This window comes from Apis mellifera, linkage group LG2 (assembly GCF_003254395.2).
Source record: "Apis mellifera strain DH4 linkage group LG2, Amel_HAv3.1, whole genome shotgun sequence".
In the NCBI taxonomy this organism is placed as follows: domain Eukaryota; kingdom Metazoa; phylum Arthropoda; class Insecta; order Hymenoptera; family Apidae; genus Apis; species Apis mellifera.
Genome location: NC_037639.1, coordinates 636,222 through 663,432, shown reverse-complemented (window position 1 = coordinate 663,432; position 27,211 = coordinate 636,222). Strand labels below are relative to the sequence as shown.

Genomic DNA, 27,211 nt, shown 5'->3' with positions numbered 1-27,211 from the left:
TATATTAAAAATTTAATACAAAGAACAAAGAACATTAATTCGAATATTTTTTTTAAACATTTCTCCATTCATGTTTCATAAGAACGTGTTAAAATTCGTATTGGGAAACAAAAATCAAAATTTTCGCTATCGCGCTTCCGGCGAAATGTGCATTATGATAAACCTCCATGTTTAAATCGAGCTCGATTTCTTGAGGGCCTTGAATACTTTGCGTCATTACCAAAACAGCTTGTGTCGGTTCAGGCTTTCTCAGTGCGAAACACGATTCTGTGGCTCGTTGTATTCCAGGTGGTGCACGTGCTTCCAAAAACGCCATACTGAATTGTATCGCAGAGCCTGGCAGGTGATATCCTTTCATTTTAAACAGTTCTTCCGGTCTGTTTGGCATAACTGGCAACATGCTTACAAGAGTGATGAAATTATACGAGTAATGCGATGGTTGTCTAATGCAAGCATGATCGTTGATATGGCATGGCCATGACCTCACGCATCGGCTAAAATTTCAATAATTTATTATAATTAATTTATGCGATAATTAATTAATTAATGTGTGATTATAGTATAATATCGTTTAAGCAAGATTTTTAAACTCAAATTTATCATTTCGAAGATTTTCTGATATTTGCTAAAATCGAAAATCATGAAATGAAAAGGATTTTTAAAATAACAGAACAAGAAATAGTTTAAGAATTTTCGTAATAAACGTAAATATAAATTCTTCGTGAATCATTGTAATAATATCTGGATAATTTATTAATTTGTAAAATTCGATATTGTAAATTTTAATTATTGGTTAATTAATTTGGTTGTCTAAGATTTGCTTTATTTTTTTAAATTGTTATATTAATAATATTCAAAGTATTTTAAAATCCATTCCATTTCAAAAATCATGATTCAAAAAGTCCTTGAAAATTTATAGCAAAAATTTGTTTGAACGATATTACAACATATATTTAAATATACTAGTATTTTTATAAATATTTTTAATAATATTCTAATTAAATATTCTGACGAATAAGTATATTATTATATTTATAGAATCTTTTGAAAATCAATTCTAGAAAACTTTTTATTATTTAAATTTTTTTAGAAAGTATAAAAAATGAAAAATGAAAGAAAATTCTCGATATAATCAGCTTTTACAACTTGTTGTTATCAATGTGAATAATCATTCTGGATTTTATTGCATTTTACAATTGTTTTTTATACTTATAAAAAATCAATATTCGCCATTGGAAATTCTCTTTGATTTTTAATCTGATAATTTCTAATCAGTCTCGAATATATAATTATAAATTAAATTTTTTAAATAAATAAAGTTTTTAACAAAAATAGAATAAAAACTTTATTATATCTTCATTTCTCTTCACCTAATGCAAACATAAATTATTAATTTGATAAATTATATAATAAATAAGCCTCCATCAATATTTTTGTATATTGATTTTTGATTGTTTCGTTAAGCTCTATCTAAGAATCGATTTTTCAAAAATATTTCGATGAATATATTAATATTTTGTACATATCTTTTGTATACATTTTTATTAACTTTACTTTAAGAATATGTTTCTTATTTTATTTTACAAAAATTATTTTAAATACGAAATTATTTTCAAGGATAATATTTCTTATTATAAATTAAGTCTCCAAAAAGATAGACTTACTTTTTTCTTTCGTGATCACGGTGATATCCATTGGGACACTTTATTTTATTGCAACGATAGCTACCTCTGACGTTGTGACAAATTTCATCTGCATCTCTACAAATATGTCCAGTTTGGCATTCATCGATATCTTGAAAAAAGGAAATAAATTATTCAAAAGAAAATAATAATAATTACAATATATTCTAATTCTAAAATGCGAATATTTATGTAAATTTATATTTATATTTATAAAATAAAAATAAGAAAATGAAATCTAAGATATAAATTAATACAATTAGAAAAATATTGTTAGATACAATTATTATTATATTATATCGTAAATAATTATTTTAATATTATAGAATTATTAATCCATATATTGTATATCAATATTGATATATTTTATGTATTTTTAATAATATAGATATATAAATAACATATATCTCTACAAATTTATTATACATAAATATTTACATTCTAATTTTTCCTAGTTGCAAAGGAAGTCAAGGACAAACAATTTAAATTTTAATGACCTCAATTTTTAATGATTAGGTCAAGTACAAAATGTAATAGGTAATTGCGTGATAACGAAGATGTACGACGCGTTGATAAATGACTGAGAATATGATACTCGTTCTATTTGAATATTCAATAATCAAGAAAAAATTCTTGTATATAATATTTAAAATTTTTCAATTATTTTTCAATATATATCCAATATATCTAGCATCTCCAATATTAAAATTGCATTGAAAATTTGAAAATTTATTTTTTGATCCATATATCTATATTTTTTGTTCATTGTAATTATATCTTTTGCATAATAATTATACAATTAATAAATAAATGTAAAAAATATATACCTTCGCAAGTACGGCCATTATGTCCAAGCTTGTAACCATCTGGACATTTGCAAGCATAACTGCCTGGTGTATTTTCACAAATCCCTACGCATAAGTTATCTTTAAACTCTGTACATTCGTCGATGTCTGTACAAGAACGATTGTCAGGATTCAATTTGAATCCAGATTTACAGATGCACTTGTAACTCCCCCACGTGTTGAAACAATTATGTTGGCACAAGCCAGGTGTTCGTGCACACTCATCGATATCCTAAAATAAAATAAGAAAATAATAAACAAAATAATTTTTCTGTTTCATGTTTAAAAATATTATCCGAGTTAAAATATCTATAAGAATAGTACTTAGTACTAGATTATATAATATTTATAATATTTATATATATATTATATATTATATTTATATATATAATTATTAATACTTAGTATTAGTACTAGAATTTAATATATTAGCTTGTGTTACTACAATCCAAATGTAAAATTTTTAAAATGAAGTCATTGTACATATATTATATAAATAAATAAAATTATGGATATTTGAACTCAGTTCCAAATAGTTTGAAACAATCAAATAATTTGGGTCATTTAGATCATTTCATAATTTAAATATTTAATAGAACTAATATTGGATTATGATTCATATATTGTATGAAATACTTAGAACAAAAATTAATCCCTTTCCTTAATATATACTTGAATAAATTGGCTTATTAAAGTATTTTTGAGTATTTATAATTACCTATAACAAGAAGTTTCTATTTTCTATTAATTCAAATTCAAATAATCATTAAATTTTTCCTCATTTGTAATACTTTCCATTGAAATATTTCCAAGACAGATCTTTTTATTTTTTTACATATGAAAGATCTGAGTAAAAGAATGCTTATAAAGAAAATATCATTGTCAACTTTTATGATCACTTAGAAATATTACTATATAATTTGTACTTTTTCGAATGAAGAAACACGAATGAAAATCATTTTAATACAAACGACGAAGTGAAAAATGCGTTTAAAATTACATTAAAAAATTTATTTGATACCTGGGAAATCCAAGTAATTTACTTATTAACTGACTCACTAAATACACTTGTGTACATCTTTGACTACATTTTTGAATATTTCTTGCACAAAGAGGTAATAATTAGAAAGATTAAATTTTTCAAATGGTTAAGAATTAAAAGTAGAAATGCACGACTCACCTGACAAGTATTACCAGCGAAACTACTAACATGTTCGAAACCATTTTCGCAGTTACATTTGAAAGAGCCAACGGTATTCTCGCATCGGCTGTTCGATCCGCATATGTTGCCATAGAGGCTACATTCATCGATATCGATGCAATCTTTATTCGGTCCAACGACGTGTCCAGATGGGCACGAGCAAACGTAACCACCTATTCTGTTCTCGCAAGTTTGATCGGCGGTGCACTCGTGAGTACCATTCGCACACTCATCTATGTCAATGCAATATCTTCCTACTACTGGATCCAAGGTATATCCATTACTGCACAACACTTTAGACACGCATCTGAAATATGAATTGTAAAATTTAGAAATTGATTTTCTAATTATAAAAACAATGGAATTAAATTAAAACTCGTTATATAATATAATATAATATTGATTATAAAAGTATCAATCTCATTGATATTAACTAAATCAAGATATTAATCTTTTGTTAACATTTATTATAAATATTCAGATGAGAAATATACAAATACTGTTAAGATGAATTGAAAATTAATTTAATTAATCTAATCAAAATTAGTTCAAATTAATTAACTCTGATATCAATTTCAAAAAAATCTATATATTTAAAATACATATATAATTCTATATCTGCTTAATACATATTATATCTATAAAATTTATATTTATATATATCAAATACCTGTAAGATCCAAGAGTATTCAAACATCTCATTGTTCTGCCACAAATGTTAGGATTTTTTTCACATTCGTCTATATCCTCGCATTTGTCTCCAGGAACAGATTCAAATCCACGTTGGCAATTAATCTGTTCCTGAGATGACAACGTAGTGGAGGTAGGAGCGACCGATGTCGATTTAGTAGTTGTGGTTGTCGCGATATCGAACCGAGATTCTAAAAACGGTACACGTGGATTACGGTCGCATCGATAAGAGCCAAGCGTGTTCCTGCAGTGATAACCCTTTCCGCAATCGTGCGTTCCGAGGAGACACTCGTCGTCGTCCTCGCAGATCTCTGTGGCGGCATTCAGAGTGTATCCCGTGCCGCACGATAGGTAACGAGTACAGGTGTAACTACCTATGGTATTGTCGCATCTCTGTCCTTGCGTACAGCTATCTGTCTATAACAGGATGAAATACGGTACATTTTAAATGCGATTTTTGTGGCAATTGAAAATAATTATTTTCCTTTGTCAGTTTAAGGATTAATAAAAAAGAAATAAAATTTTACTATTCGGTTAAATGTTGAATAATATTTTTTTTTTTCCTTTCCTTCTAAATGAGAAACAATGAAACGTGTAATATAAATTGTTCAATTTTAAGAAAAGAAATTATGGAGAGATTAAGACGTTTAACTTGAGAAGAATTATACGAGTGAGAAGAATTTTTGTTTCTTTGAATTTTGAAAATTTGAACGAATTAAATTTAATAAAAATATATTGGTGATTCAATTTTCAAGAAATCTTTCAATTATCCAGTTATGATATCATTTTTCATCTTAATGAAATTTTCAAACAAGATAAATTTAATAAACGAAAATTCTAGAATATTATGAAAGAATTAATATTTTTAAAATTATTTTACATTATATTTAGAAACTCAATAAATATTCAAGATCTAATAAATTCAACTAAAGTTTGGATAAAAAATATTACATTAATTTTTACATTAAAAGAAATTGATATTTTTTTCGTATTATTGTCGAGACATGATGATATTTAACAACATATTTAACAATATATGTATATATAAAAAATATATAAAAAAAAAATATTAATTATCTTCGAGTTTTAAAAATAGCAATAATAAAAATTCAACTTATACATAATTCGAGTTGTTTGAACTTTTGTACAAAATCGTTGTTTTTTCAATCGTTCAAGTTTTCATTTGTTAAGTAAATCTTAATAAAAAAATTCGATAAGATGAAACCTGCATAAAATTGAAAATTTTATCTCTTTCTTTAGAATCGAATTGATTCAATTATATCATTTCTAGATACCTGGCAAATCATTTAATTTGAAGAAAAATTTATATTTCAATTTGTAGCGAATAAATTTTTAAATAAGTTTTTCAATTTTTTCAATACTCTCAATACTCTTTCAAAGAGTACTTTGGAGAGAAATTGGCGATAGTTTTATTCTCAAATATATATATTTACCTTTAGAGAATATAGTTTTATGTTCTACAAAAACTGTAGTTTAAAAAAATTTTATAGGTAGAATCTTTTATAAAGCTTACTACTGATATCATTATTACATCATTATTGGAAGCATGATCATGGAAGATCATACCTGTGTTTGACACTCGTTGATATCCACGCAGGCCTGAGTCAAATTCTCGCGTTGAAAACCAAGTTTGCATTCGCACGAATAGCTTCCTACAGTGTTGATGCACTCCTCGTTACTACTGCATGCATCCTCTATTTCGCGACACTCATCGATGTCGACGCAGCGATTGTTAACCAATTTCGTTCCAGGAATACATTTCTTGTTCGTTGGTAGTGGTAAAGCTGTCGTGGGTGGCTTCCTGGTTCTTGGTTTTGGAAGTTTCGCGCAGCTATAACCACCCGGCTGATTATAACAGACCTCACCTTCACAAGAGTCCAAACCTTCCGCGCATTCGTCGATATCTGTTAAAGATGATAATTTCTAATGAGTTGTATATTCAAAAATTTGCACGATAATATTTTGAACTTAATTTATATAGCAGTAGATATTTATTTGGGAAAGTAACAGTTTAATAATTTATAATTGTGTATCAATTCTTATATATAATAATCTTAAATAATTAATTTCTAATAATTTCTAATATTAGTAATACTTTGATCTATAATAATTGATATTATTTATTTAAAAAATGTATATAAATGTATTATTTGATTGATTTACTTTGATTCGTATGCATAAATTTCTATAATCTTAAATTTCAGATAATTTCTAAAATATAAAAAACTAATTAAAAATATCTTATTAATAATTTTGTCTAAAGTATTGACAAAAGAGATTGATCAAAATGAAACTTTGAGGATATCTTGGAGATTTAGAAGAATAAAAATTTATATATGTATAAAGATGTTTATAAAAATATAATACAAAAATAGTTTTGGACAATTAATTCTAGACGTCAAAATACATACAAAAATTGATATATAAAAATATTGGAATTTATATTTTGAATTACGAATAATTTATTTTTGCATTATATATAGCAACATAAATAAAATGAAATAATTCAATCAACTGAAGATTGATAATATTATATGATTATTATGATTATGATTATTATTTGCCTAGTTAGACTCTTTATTAAGAAAATGAATAATTTTAAATGCATAAGTAAAATTCTATTGAAATTTTAATATAATATATAGTACGTTGCATATTAAATATATTATAATTTAATACTTTTTTATGTAATAAAGTTATATAATCTTAATTGATAAATCTGGTTAGATAAACAATTTTACAATATAATCTTGCAAACAGATCAAATTATTAATATATAAATATATAAGTTAATGTATAAATTATAAATATTAAATTGTTTATAATTCAAAAAACAAGTTGCAATTTATATTTTTCATATAAATTTTTGTGTTCGTTTTAATTTATCTAAAAACAATTCTTAAAAAGAAATATACGATTTTTAATTTACTAAATAATTACCAAACAATAATTACTTTTATATTAAACAGATAAATAGATTAATTTTCTTTTCTTATAAATAAACTTGAGATGTATTATTATTTGAAAAAAAAGTTGTTCAAAATGATATTTTTAATTAACATATGTTTCAAATTCACTAAAATCAAATTATATATAAAAAAAATTAATCAACAATGAACAATATAAATATATATATTTATTTAAATATACTTACTATATGTACTTTTAATAATAAAGGTGATTTAATAAGAATAAATTAAAATGCAAGTAGCAATTATCTATATACTTGATAATTAGATAATAATAATAAAAAAATAAAAAACCAATAGTAATTATATATTTTACGTTTGTTGTTGAAATTTATTATTAATGTTAACGATAATTATACTCATACCAAAAATACGTAATGATAAATTATGACGTTGATATTTATTCTAATGAAATTAAATAATATTATTTGTATTGCAATATGATACAACATTTGCATACATAAAATGGACAATAACAAAATATGCTTATTAACGAAAATAAACTGAAAATAAATACATACAAACAATGCTTCACATGCAATAAGCGTGCACACGTGCAATTTTAAAATATTTACTCATAAATATTTTTCAAAATATTGAGTTTTATATGCTTGACTCAAAACTTTTTAATTAACATCCTGAAAAAAGTTGTAAATTAATACAAAATTTTATTAATGTAATTTTATCAATTTTTCTGGAAATTAAAATATAAATATAAGTTATTATGTTATACTTAATAAAGTATTATATTGATATAATTGAATATAATTGAATAAAATGATAATTTAATATAAAACATTAAAATATACCTGTGCACTTTTTTAGTCGAGGATGATATCTATAGCCGGAAGGACAAGCAGGTTTTTGACGTTGATGTTGTCTAATCGATGCAGGTCTTTCACATCTAAACATGATATAACATGAGAAAAATATATTAATTATATTTTTTTTATTATTTTATATAAAAATTCCAAATTGTATGTGTAAACGATATTTTTTAATTGCATAAAAATAAGAAAATTATAATATAATAATTATATTCAATAGAAATTTCATATCATAAATTTAAAATTTTAAGAAAGTTAATATTATTATAATTAATTAAAATAGTATTATTATAATATAATTAAAGAAAATATTCTATAGTAAAAAACGTGATTTAAGTACCTAAAAAAATATTCATTAAATAAATAATTTTATTAAATAAAAATATTCATCAATTAAAAATATAAAAATTTTTTGCAGTGAAATATTTTTTTCTACATAAAATTCTATTTCATAAAATCATTCTTTTTTTAGCTTTTTGACTTTTATATTATGTTAAATTAATGATACATTTGATAAACAAATTATTTGAAAATAATATATTTTTCAATTAAGATTTCAAAATTTATTTACAAATATTTTTTTCAAAAATAAATTTACTTTTTATTTTATTTGAAATAATTATTTATTCTCTTTATTTTTATTTCATATAAAAAGTAGCCAATTTTAAATTATAATGAAATATAAAATGCGAAACTTTATATAATAATTAATGACAATATTTAATAACATATATTTACCTGTAAGTCCCAGGTAAATTGATACATCTTTCAAAAAGTCTAGAATCACATGTGTATTGATTAGTAACACATTCATCAATATCCTCGCATCTTCTGGTTGCTAAAGAATATTCATAACCGGTTGGACAAGAAGGTAGTCTGGTTAAACATTCGAAAGTGCCATTTCTATTAACACAATATTGATGCAATTCTAATCGACAAGAATGCAAGTTTTCCTCGCATTCGTCGATATCCACGCAACTGCCATTGAAAAAAGATCGCTTGTAACCGGTGCTGCAAGGCGGTATCAATTCGCAAAAAAAGGAACCATTCGTATTAACGCATTTATGAGTATTTTCTGGACAATCGTGTCTGCCTAAAAGACATTCGTCCACATCTTGGCAGCCTTTTGTCACTGTGTTAAAGTACCAGCCAGTAGTGCAAAGTGGTGTGCACTCAAAATCACCTGGCACATTACGACACACTTCGTGCTCTTGACAAGCTCTAATCGATGCACACTCATCGATATCCACGCATTCTCCACTCTTTACATCTCTGATATATCCTTTTTTACATGGCTCCAAGAATGAATAATGATTGGTATTCTAAAAACAAAATTGCACATGCAGTTACTCCCAAAAGTATTTATATTGAAATAATACTTGTTTTATATTCTATTCTTGTTGATTTTTTAGAATAAATATAATCTTATATAAAACAACAAAAGTAAATATATTATAATAGTGTATATATAGATACATATCTGATGTTTATCATATTGGTTGTATAAAGCTATATTTTTCATAAAAGAATATTATGAGCAAAAGTTAATTACATACAATTTTTAAAATTAATAACATAAATTTATAACATATCCAAATATTTTTGCAAATTCAAAATATATTATATTCTTCAATTTATCTTATAAATTATGTATTGTAAATTATGTTTTTAGAGTAATAACTTCAATTTTTTTATTGAAAAATTATTTAGAAAATTTAAATACAATAAAGAATAAGAAATAAAATTTAGAAATTATATATAATAATAAATATAAATAATGTATTTAAATTTTATATGGAAAGAAATTTGCATTTCTAATAAAAAAATTATATAACAATTATTCTAGATCAATACCTGCATTATATAATCCTTTTTACTATTTAATTGTTTGCTAATTCTTGGTGAACTTATCGTTGTCGCAAATTCTTTACAGGAATACGAACCGTTCGTATTGACACAATAATGAGTTGATACGTTACAAGAATGTAATCCAAGTGCGCACTCGTTTATATCTCGACAAGACGGTTCGTTTCTGCTCGAGTAATAAGTATCATTATATTGAAAACCAGATGGACATATAGGAGAACATTTATATCCACCATTGAAATTTATACATTTTTCATCAATTTTACAATTTGCCAAACCATTGCTACATTCATCAATATCTGCCAAAAGAGAAATTTTATGATAAACAATCAAATTATTATGCAATAATTCAAATACTAATTAAATTAAATCATATAAAAGAAAGAGAAAAATAATGACATTAAAATATATAATTTATAAAAAGATATTAAGTATTTATAAGATTGTAATAATTTCTTGTACCAATGCAACTTAAAGTGCGTTGATCAAAAATGAATCCTTCATTACAAATCACTGTTTGATTAAAGGCTGGAGAAACAGAAATTTGTGACTTATATCCATTAATGTCATATCGTTGTATATATGATTTGTGTCCATTACGTTCATATAAATAATTATGATGATCTTTATCCTTTCCATTTAAATTGGTAACTTCATGGTAATTTAATGGTTCACATCTAATTAAATGAAATATAATGAAGATGTATTGATCATTGATACTATTAATCCTTAGGATCCCAAATAGATCAACTTTCTCACAATTAAATATTTCACAATAATTTGTTTTTGTAAATTTTTTTTTCTTTTAAATTTAATTTTCTTTTAAATTATTTTAATATTGAAAAGTATCAAAATTTTAAATTCAAGTTAAATATTAAAATATGAAATTTTAGAAAAATTCATTGAAAATTTTTCCAATTTTATTTAGTATTTTATATAAATTTCTGGAATCCTAAGAATTAATTAAAAATATTAAAAACAATCTTTTAGAGAACGTACCTATAACTACCTATGTCATTTACACATTGTTCGTTTATTTCACACGAATGCAGTTGTTCTTTACACTCATCCACATCGATACATGCATCGTTAGAATCATTCATGGGTTTATATCCCGCAGAACAAATTGATGGTTCCGTTTGTTCATCAATTGAAACAATAGAACGATTTAAAGATAAGCATTCGTAACCACCTAGTATATTTTTACAAGTGGTATTCGGATCAAGACAAGGATTATTGGACCCAAGGCATTCATCCACGTCTACAAATATAATATACATGTGTAATATATGTATACACATGAATATTTATTTAATTTTAATTCTTTCGATCAGATTTTTCTCTATTTTGCCTTTTTTGTCTTTCTCTTTCTTTTTTTCTCTCTTAGAAATGTATATCTAATATTATATATAATATTATACATTTTAAAATTTGTATATTAATTTTAAAGCTGGAATGTGCTTTTGTAAATAATAAAATCATCAATTTGTAAATAATTTTGTAAATAAAATCAAAGTATTATATTTTCAATTATATTTAAAAATGAGAATAAAAAACTATAATAATATATTCAATAAATATTTATTAAAATTATTTTCAATGGAAAAAAATATGATATATAATTCGAAAATTTCTTTAATAAAAAAATATTTAGTTTATACTTATAAAGATTAAAAGATGAAATTTCTATCATTGTGATTTTACAATCATATGTATTTGTTATTATCCATCAGGATATTATTTGTAATTAATAAAGTTAATAATTAATGATATTAATCAAGAAAATTATAAAAGTATCAAAATTTCACAGAGGATGAAAAATACGATTTAAATGAATAGGATCGAAAGAGTTAAAAATGTATTGATTCAAAAAGAAAATTTAATAAAATTATTTAACTATAGAAATGATGAAAAAATTATTAAAAAAAAATAATAAAAAAAAATTATTACTCACATGCAAATAAAATACATGCTGGTTCAACAAGATTCAGATATTAACATTTGAACTAAATTATTTCCAACCATTCCATTAATTCGTTAAAAATATGAAAAAATTTGTTCACATGCACATATCTATAAAAAGAGTTGGTATATCGAAGAAAAAATTTATTGTTAATATAATAAATAGTTATATATATTTTTCGTATAATGTTAAATAGATAAAGCATTCGATTAAATTAAAATCTGATATTAATTCAATATCAGAGAATAATTACCTATACAGATACCCAAATTAATACTATAGATAAATCCTTTGTCACATTTTATATCACACTCGTAAGCACCTTCGGTATTACGACATTTCTCCGTGTCTTCTAGACAACTATGAATTTTTTCTGCGCATTCATCGACATCTAGAAAAAGAAATCAAAGTTATATTAATATTTCTCATTTCATTATAGAGAAAAAATTCTAAATTTGTATTTTAATTAATAAATACCTTCGCATTGCTGTGAAAAGTTATTGAACTTAAATCCAGCAGGACATGATTTTATTCCTTTCATCTCTAAACAACTAAAACTACCTTGTGTGTTAACGCAAACATTTTTGATTCCAGGACATGGTTTAGATAATATTAAACACTCATCAATATCTAAAAATATTATAGAAAATTTTATTCTATTATTTTATATTTATATATATTAATTTATATCTTTTAATGTAAAATATTTTCTTTTTTAATCATATTTATAATAAAAATAATAATTTTTATTGTATATTGTAACTTAAAATAATGAAAATAATTAATTTAATTATTTGATTTATTTATAATCTTATTAATTTAGTACCTATTAAATTTATAATTAATCTATATTTTAATACATGCTATAATAAAATATATTATTAAATATTTTGTAACTATTATATAATTTCATTTATTATAAATTTAACTTGAAATTTATATCATCACAATCTCCTTCTTTTTCCCTCCAAAAAAATATGAGATTTATATTATAAAAAGAAAAAAAAAATTAATGTTTCTCATTGCATTAATTACTTTACATTTTCAAGTAAAGTAAATTTTTCAATTTAAAAAAATATTTTTATGATTCTTTGAAATAAAATATTTTTTATTATTAATTTTTTGATAAAAAAAATAAAAGATATTAACAGTAACAGTAAGTCGAAAATTAGAATTAACAATATTATAAAGAAAAAAAAATTTTTATATTTTTTACATATTTTTTTTTGCCTAAAAATACTAATTATTAATATTTCATGAGTTTATTAAATCCATAAAAAATATATTATCTTATTATGTAACAGATTCAAAATTACAACAACATACAAATAGTTTCAATAGTTTCTCCAAACAAAAAGAATCAAATAAATTAAATGTATACTAAACATTTTTTCTCAATGAAAACAGAAATTATTAATAATAAATTACTGGAAATATATTTAAAAAAATCAATGATTATTAAATTATATATACTCATACCTGAGCAAAGGCCAGTGATAGATTCCCATTGGTATCCAGGAGGACAATCTTCGTAAGAATCAATTTTGAGTCTATTTTTTGACGTGCATATGTAAGATCCTATAGTGTTCTCACAATAACCAGGACATATTCTTCTTTCTATACACTCGTTCACGTCTAAGCGGTAGAACACATGATGCCAACAAAAGTAACCATGGACATAAGCAAAAAATATGCAATGCAAAATCACAAAAAAAATATATTTGAAAATAAAGCTCATATCATTAAGCAAACATAAAATAGGCTTGAAACTTATGAAGGCAATGAAAATTTTGTAATGGTAAAACGTATTGAAAATGAACAAAACATTAAAATAAGCAATTCAAATAAGAATCATTCAAATTATCATTAATTCAATCGGTCAAAAATCGATTAATTCAAATTAATATCATGCCAAACAAAGAATCTCGATATTGACATTTGATCATTCTTAAGGAGTTTCAAACAATCAATACATATATTAGTCATGTATATCAATATTTCAAGATTCTTATTATCGTACGTAAAAACAATCAATATACAGGATGAGACACTTAAAATAGATGCTATCTTGATTATTAATTATGATATCATTTGGTATTGAATGGTATATAATTTAATATAAATTTTTTAAATGTAGATATGTAAAGATCATATGAAGATTAACTTGAAAATTTTTTAAATGATATATTAAAAATTAATTATCGCTTATATAAAGTATATTATTTTCTCTTTGATTTTGATGATTTTGAATAATCTTGAATTATTATATACATTTTTAAAATATTAATAAAAAAATCATATTTCATTCCATTTAAAAAAAATAAAATTGAATTTTCATATAAATTCTATATATTCACTTATTTACATTAAATTAAAAAAATTATTTATATAAAATTATGTATATATTTTGACATCAAGTTCTAATACATTTGTGTCTAAGACATTTTTTGTATTACTAATAACAATTGAGATATTAGTAATGCAAAACTAGGCTGTTTTAAATATCTCATTCAATATGTTATTATTAATATTATTAAATAATATTGTTCATAAGAATGTTGAGAAATTTTGAAATGACAATATACATATATTGATTACTTAAACACTCCATTAATAAATTTAAGTTTTTACATAAGTTTATCTATACTATAAGAACATGTCTTTTTATCTATAAGAATTTATTTTAAACCCAAAGTTATTTTATCCTAATCATTTTTTGTTTATATATAATATTTTGAAATGATTAATTTCTTATTTAATTTTCTTTTCTAAATTTGTATTTCAATCATATTATATACAATTTGGACAAGTCATAAAAGAATACTTTTGAGTTGATATCATGTAAAATATCATGATTTTTTTTTATAAATTTTTTTTATAATTTTTTTTCTATTATCTCATAAAAAAAATAATATAATCTTATTTACATTATCCAAATTTGAACAATTTTTTGTTACATGATTGCAAATGCTAGAAAAATAATTTCGTTAGGAGAAATAATTTATATATAGTAGTTACAATTTTATTAATTATTTAGAAAATATTAATTCATATGTATTTAAAATTATATAAAAATTATATATAATATATATACAAAATATTAATATATATGATAGAATAATTTTGGACGATGGATTCTAAAAACTAAAATTTAAAAGTTCAACAGAAATATCGGTTTATTTACTAAAATAAATTATAAATAATTAAAATTTATGTTAAATTGTTAACAAATTTTAAATGCTTATAATTTAATAAATAGACATCTTAACATTTTTATATACAAACTTTTATGTTTATTTGACCACAAAATTGATCTTCCAAAGATATTTCATTAATATATTAATATATTAATATAATAAAATATATTAACATTCTCTAAATATATATACATATATATTTAAATTAATATATTCACAGACTATTCATCTTTTTTATAAATTTAATTGAAAAGAATATTATTTGTAATATAATTATTATGTATAAAATAATTGGAATAAAATAATATATACTTTGAAATAACAATATGCATATAAGAATAAATCTACAAAAAATTATATTTTTTAAAAAAGATTAATTAAAAATATTCAATTACTTTGTTATCGATTCATTATTATATATTCATGTACAAATATATAAAACGTAATGTAAATAATATGTATCATAAATGCATATGTACATAATATAAAAAAAAATTTATAATTAAATTACACAATACTCCCTAAATAGAAATCTTATCAAATCTTATCACTCAAATATTTTGGATATGTAAATAAGATTGTTCAGAATTTTTCAATATCTATAATTTTATTAATAAATGACATTTTAATAATTCTAAGCTTATTATTAGCTACAAAAGATCTTAAACAAAAAATTAAATAACTAATAAGATATTAATAAAAAATTATTGAAGAAAATGTTTCTTCACACATTATATAATATAATAATGAAATGAATTACAGTATTTAAAGATTTATATGATTATTTGAAAATTGTCTAAAATTTTTTTTATAATTTCTATATTTCACACATAGAAATTATTAATAAATACAAATATACTCATTTTTTTTTATATTTAAAATATATTTTTAAACTAATAATAAGCTAATAAGCTTATTATTGCTAAAAAAAATTCATTGATCTATTAATAAACTTTAATAATTGATTATAAGATTTTTCAAAGTTTTATCATTAGAAAACAGCATACTATACTAAATTTATTAGACTGACTTCTACAAAAAAATCTTTAGTAGATCTATCTCTAAAGATATATTTGTGTCAAAAATATTTTTTTTTTTTATATATACTAATACAGATTGCATTATGTATACTAATTACAGATTGCAATCTGATAACAGAAATACACTTGCAGCATTTATAATTTATTGTCTGATTTGAACAACAAAACAAATTATAAAAAACATAGATAAAGTTCTAACACCAAACTATCCTCTCTGCTATCAATCTAACTTCAATTTACTATCAATTTACTATTAAGGCAATTTCAAAAAATTATTTATTTTTATTTATTAAAAAATTTTTATTTTATTTTCTTCTTTGAAAATATTAATTGTTTCATTAATTTTATTAATAATATTGATTAATATTAATTTTAAAAGTTATAAATTCTCTTTTTTATTATCTTCTTGTAAATAAATTAATTCATAAAAATATTTCATTTGGTAATATGTTTGACAAAATGAATTTTTATTGATAATTAAATTTGATATTTTTAATATTTTTTTCTTACTTACCATCGCAAACTTGATTAGTAGCGTTGTAACGATAACCAGCTGGACAAAGAAGTGAAAAGTCATTGTCCTCCGGAATAGTGGTAGTTTTAGCTTCCGATGCTTTCGGTAAACAAGAATGTTTATCTTCCGCTAATACGTATCCAGGATTACAACTGCATATAACTGCAACTCCATTATCCGTACAACGTTGTTCACACGGATTACTAGATTTACATCTGTATTACAATTAAATTACAATTCAATTAAAATTATACAATTAAATATTTATTTATTAAGATAGAAAAATATATTCATCTCAAATAAATGTGATTTATTTTTCTATGAAGAGAAATCAATGCAAAAATAAAGAAAAATTTGACTTTGCATAAATATAATTTTAATGATATTTATAATAGAATTTATTTTGAAACTTTTGTTTCGATAAAAGTCAATTCATAAAAATAAAAAAGACTAATAAATTCTTATACTAAATTTATATATAAATTTATATTATTTATTAAATTAGAATATAATTTTAAAATATATAGAAAATAAATTGTTAAGTTTTAAAAAAAATTGAAAAATGTAATATGTAAATGTAAAATGTATATGTAAAAAATTTGAAAATTTTTGTCAAATAAATTATTTATTTTAAAGCATAATAAATTTCTTTCAAAATTCTCAAAATTTTTTCTATAAGTATTGAAAGATTATTGAAAAAATTATTTTTTACTTGTAAATACATTTAAATACATTTTTAAATCAATTTTTTAATTTATTTTATATTTTTATTGCAATTTGATGATTATTTAATTTTTTTGTATCTTATTTATGTTTTTTTAAAGAAGTTTTTTAGATATGAGAAAAGAAAGAAATCAGTTAGTTATTAATCTGGCAAATAAAAAATACTTTAGGAATAGAAATTAATTAACAATATTATCACTAACATTATCAAAATATATTTTTAAAAAAATAAATAAAATATTTAATATGCAAGTTGAAAATAACACTTCCAATGATTTTTTATATTTAAAGAAGAATTCCTTTTGGAAAAGATTCATCATACATTTCGTTGAAATGAACAATTTATGGCAAAAATTTTCAAATTTTTTGAACACATTTCTTATTTTATAAAACTTCTATACCTATCAATTGGTAAATCTTGTCTACAAGTCTTTCCATCTTCTAATAGAGTAAAACCTTCGCGACATTTACAATAATAAGATCCTGGTGTAGGAACACAAATGTCAGAACACAATAATCCCTTCATAAGTTGGCAGATGTCATCTAAGGCTATAAATTAATATTTTTAAATTATTTAAATACTTATATTAATAGCCCTTAATTAATAATTTTAAATTTTAACATTAATTATACTTGAGAATATATTGAGAATAATTTATTTAAAATTTAAGAATTTTTATATTTTTAGAAAAAAATATTTTTTTATTTGATTTAACTTGTATTGTAGATATTTCTTTAAAACTGATTAAATCAGCTTTATTTTAAATATATAACAACATAATTATATTATAGGAATCGAAAAATGAGATAATTTTTTAATAATTTTTACAAATTATAACTTATAAATAAACAATTATAAATAAATTATAATTTAAAATTAAATCATAATTGAAAATATTAAAATTTAATATTTTTAAAGTTAATATTTTATTTTTGTAAATTATTTAATAATATTAATTTTTAAAATTTTATTTTAATAGAAATTTAATATTGTTACTTACGAGGTGTAGGTATCGATGGAGAAAAGGATGTTGATGAGGCTAATGTAGTTTGAGTAGACAATGAAGAAGAAGAAGAAGAAGAAGAAGAAGAAGAAGAAGAAGAAGAAGAAGAAGAAGAAGAAGAAGAAGGTGATGATATTGAAGTTGATTCACTATTAGTAGTCTCGCTGGAGGATGTTGCATTTGTAAGATTCGTAGTAAAAGTTGTTGTTGTACTTGGTGATGCTTCATAACAACATTCCAAAAATGCAGGATCCCATGGATTGCCAAAGGTAAATTTTTTAAAAGCACATCCTTGTCCCATAGATCCAGTTAAAATTCCTTTTTAATAGAATTTAAAAGTTACTAAAATAATTAATTATGTGATAATATATCGCGGATTCAAAAGAACAATGACACATTGCAAGCAATTCTATTTTCAAAAGATGAAGAAAACTAATTTTATTTAATCAAATTTAATTAAATATATAATTAAATATAAACAAAGCAATTTATTAGTTACTTTTAAATTGCATTACTCAAAAATAAATATTACTTATTATTAATTTATTAATAACAATTATTTATTATTAATAATATTATAATTAAAATGTTATTAATTTGCTTTGAAACAAATATAATATTAATACTACTTATAATTGATAATTATAAAAATTTTCAATTTTGTAGTTATATTATTATTTTTCTAAATCAACATTGTATTTTCTTATTATAAAAATAAACATTAATTAATAAGAATTAAATTATTAAAAAAAGAAATTATTTTAGTAAAAAAATAAAAAATTTATTTAGACAAAAAGAGATGAAATATCAAGAAAGATATAATTATCTTTATTTTCATTTGTTAAAATATAAAAGAATTATTTGAACTATTAAAATTAATTTACAACATAAATATATAAATATATCTTCAACGTGTGAAAAAATAATTATTAATCTTAATACCAATAAAATTTATAGATTTAGAATATTTATGCCAAATTTGAATGTTCAAAAATCTATGAAATATAAAAAAAACATAGAATATCCAAATTATGATGCTTATTATTATATTTATAGAATAAAATAAACTTCTATTTAAGCACTATTTTTTTTATTCATGTTCATAAAAATTTAATTTTGCATTAAAATCTGATGATCTGAATAGATAAATGATTAAAAAATTAAAAATTTTATAAATATCTCATTTTAACATCATATTTAAAAAACATTTTTATATTTAATATTTAATAACCATATATTTGACCAGAATTTTATTTTTTTCTTTTGTATGTGTATGATTTGAATTATGAGGGAAAAAATATTGAAAATGTATTAAAAAGAAACAGAATGTTTGGAGAAACTATACGAGTATACAAATTACCTAATTTACACGCTTCACAACAGTCACGATGATAATCACCCGGTCCCAAACGTTTACTTTTACTGCCGGAAACACACGCTAAACCAGCATGTGCGTCCAATTTCCCTTTCTTGCATTGTTGTTCGTGATACGCTCTCACGCAACAGATGTCCACAGCCTCTAAACAAAGTCCTTGTTCGACTGTCGGCACTCCAGACACCGGACCTGTGAACTTTTCACACCTGAGTCCTTCCAAAGCCCATGAAGTACCAAGTCCACAGCATTTTTCAAATTGCTCTTCCATTCTGGCTTCACTGAACAAAATTCCTATGAAATGAAGTATACTTCTATTAACTATTAAAGTAGAAACTATGAATGTTATTATTAGGGCAAAAATGATTGTTAAATTCTGCTAGTTCAATTTTTGCTATTTTATTTCATTATTATACATTTTATTATATTATCTAATTATCGCTGACACAGTTAAATTGATGATAAAAGAAATTAAGATTAGTTTTTCAAATAAGAATTGAAAATCATAATACTTTTATATTCATGCGCCCCTAATATTTATTTAACATTTGTTATTTCTTTTTAACAATGTTTTGATATTCATCATTATCCAAAAATCTAATTTTAATATCAAAAATTTATTATGGATGATTCACTTTTTCATAATTTTTCAATAAAAATTAAATTTCTGTTTAAAATTTTATTTATTTGAGCCTCATATTATTTTTTTATTTTTTGTTAATTTTTTTGTTTCATTAATTTTTATTGAAAAAATTGATTCTAATTCGATATTCGTCCATTCTTTAAGATTCTTTAAGATGACGAATATATAAAAGGAATGTAGAAATTTCATTATATTTTTTAATAAATGAAATGAATACAATTTGTTCAGAAAAATTAATATCGGTTAAAAAAAATGAATATATAATAAATTTCCCATGAGTGATTATTAAAAAAAAAATGATGAAAAGGAATGATAAAAGTTATTAATTCTCTTGATCTGATACTTAAATTATTTCTAATTCATAAAGAAAATTATCAAATTGAAGTAATATCAAATTGGTCATGTCAAGAATAATTTAGCCTTTAAATAACAAAAATTAAATAATTTAATTTTAATCATTCTTTTTTTATTATTTTTTATTATTAATATTTCTATTTATTAATATTTTTTTAATTACTATTTTTATATATTTCCTAGGAATATTAATTATTTCATTACTATCTATATCTATATTTTGGATTATTATAAAATTGATGATTGATAATAATTTTACACATCAGACAATAACTTCCAATTTCGAAAAAAGAAAGCCTTCATGTTTTCATTACTTTCATAAAATGTCTCTATTTCACTCCAAAATTTATAATTATAATAAATAATTTTTTAAAATAATAAAATTCTAATTTTGTTAATTCAATTTTTTAAAATCCAATTTTTTTTTTTAAATTTTTTAAATTTCAATTCTATACATTTATGGTATAAAATAAAACTTGCATAAAATTTAAATTATTTTTCAGTTTCTTGTAAATTATTTTTCTTTTATTGTTTTCAATTTATTAATTCAATTGATCACGAACAATTCTTAGAAATAAAATAGAGACAGAAAAAATAGTTAAATTTGATAATAAATTTAAACATTGTTATCTCTTATTTGCATATCATTTTCACGAACTTATATATACAATTTAAGTCGAATGTAAGATTTTACCTGTCGCTGCAATGAGTGCAGCGATAAGAAGAAAAATCATAGATAAATGTTTCTTAACAATCTTTATTATTTCGTTTTCGCTCAAAACTTTATATAATGAATTTTCGTCATATTCTATTTTTATATCTTTTTTTATAATCTTCATTAAATTATTATCAAATTCTTTTATATAATGTAAATATATTTATATTTTATTTAAAATTTTTCATTCTCTAAAATAATTGATCATCTATATATTTCATTCATATAACAAATTTAATTTTGAATTAAAAATTTTTTTAAATTTTAAAAATAAGTTTTAAATAATTAGATAGAATAATAATAGATGTAAAATGAATATAACGTAAATAAATAAAAATCTTCATAAAATTTAACTTTATTTTTATTTTTAAATGATTTTAATCATATAAATCATGAATTAAATTTTAATTTAATTTTTTCACTATAATAAAATAAAAACGAATAATTATAATATATAAATTAAAATTATTTGTTATACTATTATATATTATATATAATTATTTGTTATATATTGTTTTTCTTTCGTTATTCTTTCATTGTTCTTATTATAATATAACTAACTAATTATAATTTTTGTTAGTTTGATATAGAAATATAGAAATAATTTTCATAATTTTTATAAAATTTTAATTAATTTTTTGTAAAAAAATTTCTGAACATTTTGAGATAGTTTTAATTTAATGTTCAATCATCAAAATTTTTTATTACATTAATATTATTACAAGATAATATATATTATATTATTTTGCTATATATTATAGTTGTTCAATATAATTAAAATATATTATGACTATTAATATTTGTACTGTAAAATATGAATAAAACAATTTATATATTCATTTATTCCTTAATTTATCAACTTAATTAATAATATTCATATATTAATGTAAAATTGAATTTCTTATCTTTTATAAAAAAAGGCTATATGATGTTTGCTTAAAATGAATATAAATGTTTATATATTATGTACTCTATAGAAGATAGTACTATTATAGTATTCAAATAGAAATCCCCATAAATCAAAGATTATACATTGAGCAATTGATAATTGTTGTTTGATAAAAATGAAGCTATATAGTTTGTACGTATATATATATATTTCATGATTTCATTATTACTATGACAACAAAATTATGTTATCCTTTTTAATTAAATACATTTTAATCATATCATAATTAATTTAAATTCGATTTAAGAAAAGAATTTATTTTTCTTAAATCATTGTAGTTTTATCTAAAAATTTATCTTAAAATTAAAATTTTTTTAAAATTATTTATATAGGTAAAAGCATTTATAATAATAATAAAAAGTTAGATATATATTAAAATAAAAATACTATAAAGCTATAAAATAACATAGAAATAAGTAAAATTATTTTAATACTTGTCATAAAAATAATGCATTAATTTAATTATTCTAGATATAATTTATTTAATATAAACAGATATAATAAATAATCAAATAAATAAAATATATTTATTAGAAATTATTTTTTCATTTATTATTTTCTTTTCTTTATTTGTTTCTTACTTTTATTATAGATTGAATATTTATAATTTTCTGATATATCATAAAATAATATAATTTATATGTTATAATAAATTATAATATATTATAATAAATAATATAATTTTAAAAAACTTTATATATATATATATTCTCTTTATAAAAATGATAAATTCAAAATAATTACATATTATTGTTAAAAGCATATCTCTTTTGTCTGATTTGTCTAATAGATTAGAAATAGTACGGGCAAACTAACTTTATTCATTCTCAAACCCGGAACTCCATATTTCTCCTATCATTTTTCAAACATTAATCTAATAATTAATGCTATTTTGGATGATACTATAAACAATATCTAAATGTCTTAAAGTCTACCGAACGTTATTTTATACGTATTAACTTCAATTATCAATTCTAAGAAATTAAGCTCTCAATGCGTATTTACAATTTATATTCTTACAAATGAGAAACAATTTAAGCAATAAAATTTACTTATTCGTTTCTCACTAATTAACAATAACTAAAAATATAAGAAATTCGAATTTTTAATAAGAATAATACCTTGTTTTCGAAGAAAGAATTTTTCCAATTGAATGGTTAGAAGTAAGAAGAAAATCATACGTAGATCCGTGAATCGAGTCATCTTCTTTCTTGAACTTTTTGTGAATTTAGTCGTTATCACAACCTTTTCTCTTGAAATTTTATCTTTTTATTGTTGCCAGTTTGATTGATATAAAAGGAAAAAATTGTTTCTCTTTGTCGTCGGATGCGCTCCGACCAAACGCTCAGCATGCATTAAAGCATTCAGTTTGCCGGTACCACGGTTTTCTTCTCTGCACCTTTCTATGTGCATCTCATTTCTCGGATTGTCCTTCTCTATCCTTATGGCTTATTTCCCCCATATACCTCTCTCTTTGATATGCGCGCGCATAGATACTAGAGCAATCTCATCATCAGTGATGGCACTGATCTTAAACTTGCTTGGAAGTTCACCCCAATGCCTGACTTTTTCACACGTTTCATCTATCTTTTCATCATTTTATCATCTAAGTTGTTTTATTTATAGCGAATAATTCAATATTACAATCAAAAGATATATGTTTAAAATTTATTGTTTAAAAAAAAATTTAGATTGTTTAATATTTTTATATATTAAAACATGCATAAATAATATTTAATGAATAAATATTAATGGAAAAAAAGTGAATTCAAAAACAATAGAAATAATCTTTACAATAAGTTTTAATTCATGCATATTAGATTTAATATAAATCTTTAGATTATTAGATTGTTAGATTCTTAAAAATAGAAGAATTATAATGTTATAACGATTATAATATATTTTTCTTCTTTCTTTATCATTTATTAAATACATGATTTAATCATATAAAATATGAAATATTTAATTTTGATCAAGAATAAATAATATAATTTACTTAAAATCGTTGAATAATATAAAATATTATTATTTCTGATATTTTAATAATTATAATAATAATTATAATGATAAATTAAAAAACAATTGTACCTAAAAAAAACTAAAATTTATATTAAATTTGGAACATTTTATTAAAATTTAATAAGAAATTTAACTAAGAAATTAATTAAGAAATTAAATTTTTATTAAATACAATGTATGTAAATGTTATTTTAATCTCATCATTACTGCATAATGTGTCTCTTTTTTTTTTTGAAAGAAAATCCCTCTCCTTGAATTTCGAGAGCCTGTTGATCATAGTACTGGTGACTTCTTCCGCGGCATGTGTTCTTGGCTCGATGTCAGCATAAAAGATCCTTTTTTTGCCGGTATTCTGTGGACAGTAGACGCTTTGTTGATCTTGTGAATTTCCGTACTACCCTTATGCCGACAATCAGAATGCTTCCAAATATTTCATGTATTTATATCTTGTATCAATTTTAAAATCAAAATCTAATAAACAATTATTTTTAGAAAATTATATTATTTTTAATTAAATTTGAAATTGTTTTTAAAATCTTTTAATAAATTTAATATTTTTTAATAAATAAATATAAGACATTAGTAATTAAAAAAAAAAACATTGTTGGATTACACATAAGAATTATTTCTTCTTAATTTTATTATTTTAAAATTTGATAATATGTTTTAATCCAAATCATACGTGTAACATAATATAATGTAATATAATAATATGTATATAACATGTTAATATAATACTTAAAATATCTCAAAAATATTAATAAATTTAGATGCATTGGATTAAAGCACAAAAATTAATGGATAATATACTAAATTTTCCTAAATAATAAATTTTTATCATACATACTGTATAATAAGTTAATAATTTAAAAGAAATAATTATGCAGCAAGCATTTTGTATAAAAAAAAAATATTAAAAAACATATTTAAAATAAATTTTTTATGAAAACAATAATAAATACAATAGTATACTAATTAATATTGATATATTGCTATATGTTTTGTATATATACATAAGAAAGTAAAAAATATCGAAACAAAAGAAATTAGCATAATTTTTTCTCGATAAATATCGGTTGATCTCGGTAGCAGAGGAAAAAAAAACATGCAGCAGGAGTAATAGTCAGTAGGCCGGGAACCGTCACCGAGTTAGTGAGGTTGCGATGACCGTGACACGTGCAACTCCATGGCGATCATGTAACACCAGGTCACAGTATCTTGTGTTGTGAAAAAATCGAATATTTCGCCATCCACGTCGGCCGTCTGCATGCTTACGCATCGTCGTCGAACCTGAAGTGCTTCTTTTGCGTCCTTCTTGATAGCAACATGTGGATGATCTACTTACTTATTTACATATACATATGTACAAGTATAAAAGAGGCCAAGAAGTTGAAATAAACAACACGATGATATAATACGAGAAAGGTAAAGAATTTCTTTTTAATCATTCGTAATCATTAAGTTTCTCGAAAATATTTTGTTCGTTTGGTAAAATCCTTTTTTCTAAAATTTTTAATTTTCTTATTTCGTGTTTTTTTTTTTTTTTTTAATGATACCTTCATCGAAAAATAAATTATAATAAATATAAAAATTTAAATTTAAAAATAATTTATTGTTAATTGTATTTATTATCAAAATTTTATATATATATATTATATAATTATGTATAAATATGAATTAGTTTAATTAAATTAACTTTCTTTTAATGTATCGAATATATTAAATTATACAGATTAAATGTTATGGCATTTATATGAAAAATTATAATGTTATTTTTTTATTGTCCTTTATAAAATTAAAATTTCGATTTTAGTTTGAAATTTCGACACAATCTCTTGAAGAAAATAATTTAATATCATTATTAATGTTATATTAAAAAATTATAATAAATCCAATTATCATTATTATTTTATTATTTTGAATCAATAATTTTGTGTATTTAGGATGTCCAGAATTAGTAATACAAGAAGAGTAATTTTATATTCAAAATATCATCATCAAAAATTTTTTCTTCCCTGAAGCATCGTTTTCAAGAAAATTAAGTTTGAAAATTTGTTGAATACAAGTGAATTTATTTTATTTATCTTATATCTATTTAGATACGATTAAATAATCAACAAAATGTTATTTTATATCCAAAAAGTAAATATGTAATAACAATAATATTTTTTTCATTTGAAAAGTAATTTTAAAAAAAATTTTGAAAATTCATTAAATATATCAATTTATTAAGTATTTATTAAGTAATATTTATAAAAAATTTTTAAAATTTATAAAAATTTTTTATAAAAAATATTTATTAAGTAATTAAATAAATCAATTTGATAATTTATTTTTTGATTGTATGCTCAATTTTTATAAATAAAAATAAAAAATAAAATAACAAAGTAAAAAAAATTGTATTCCTTTATATTTATATATTTATTTTTCATTTATTTCGTATACATCATGTAAAATAATCTGTTAATAATCTATTCTATTCAGTATGAATTATCAAAATTCATTCATTTTATATTTGAAATATTTTTAATTTGCTTGAAAACGAAGCTTCAAACAGAAAAAAACATTATATATTTTTTCTAATCCATTTTTGCATTTATCTTTCTCTGCTTATTGC

At 21.3% G+C, this 27,211-nt stretch overlaps 1 protein-coding gene across 1 annotated transcript; it reads right to left on the bottom strand.

Moving 5' to 3' along the window:
- Positions 1-23,954, bottom strand: LOC409950 (fibrillin-1). The gene is made up of 19 exons (XM_006558101.3): positions 23,697-23,954; positions 19,903-20,208; positions 18,540-18,860; positions 17,940-18,087; positions 16,816-17,030; positions 13,544-13,699; positions 12,542-12,694; positions 12,318-12,455; positions 11,101-11,362; positions 10,564-10,778; positions 10,090-10,400; positions 8,974-9,557; positions 8,218-8,312; positions 6,006-6,343; positions 4,399-4,835; positions 3,708-4,035; positions 2,510-2,759; positions 1,665-1,794; positions 1-494 (listed from the first exon to the last, which is right to left on the bottom strand). Exons 1-19 carry the CDS (start codon positions 23,776-23,778, stop codon positions 89-91), a joined length of 4,875 nt encoding a protein of 1,624 aa, XP_006558164.2. The 5' UTR covers positions 23,779-23,954; the 3' UTR covers positions 1-88.
- Between the last annotated feature and the right edge of the window lie 3,257 nt (positions 23,955-27,211).

Excerpts from the sequence above, each read along its gene's own strand:
- LOC409950 (XM_006558101.3), bottom strand. The coding sequence starts at position 23,778 with ATGACTCGATTCACGGATCTACGTATGATTTTCTTCTTACTTCTAACC. Across the intron at positions 12,695-13,543 it reads TATCACTGGCCTTTGCTCAG|ATATTGATGAGTGTTTAATA; the intron begins GTATGAGTATAT and ends TAATATTTTTAG. Across the intron at positions 4,836-6,005 it reads TCAACGAGTGTCAAACACAG|ACAGATAGCTGTACGCAAGG; the intron begins GTATGATCTTCC and ends ATCCTGTTATAG.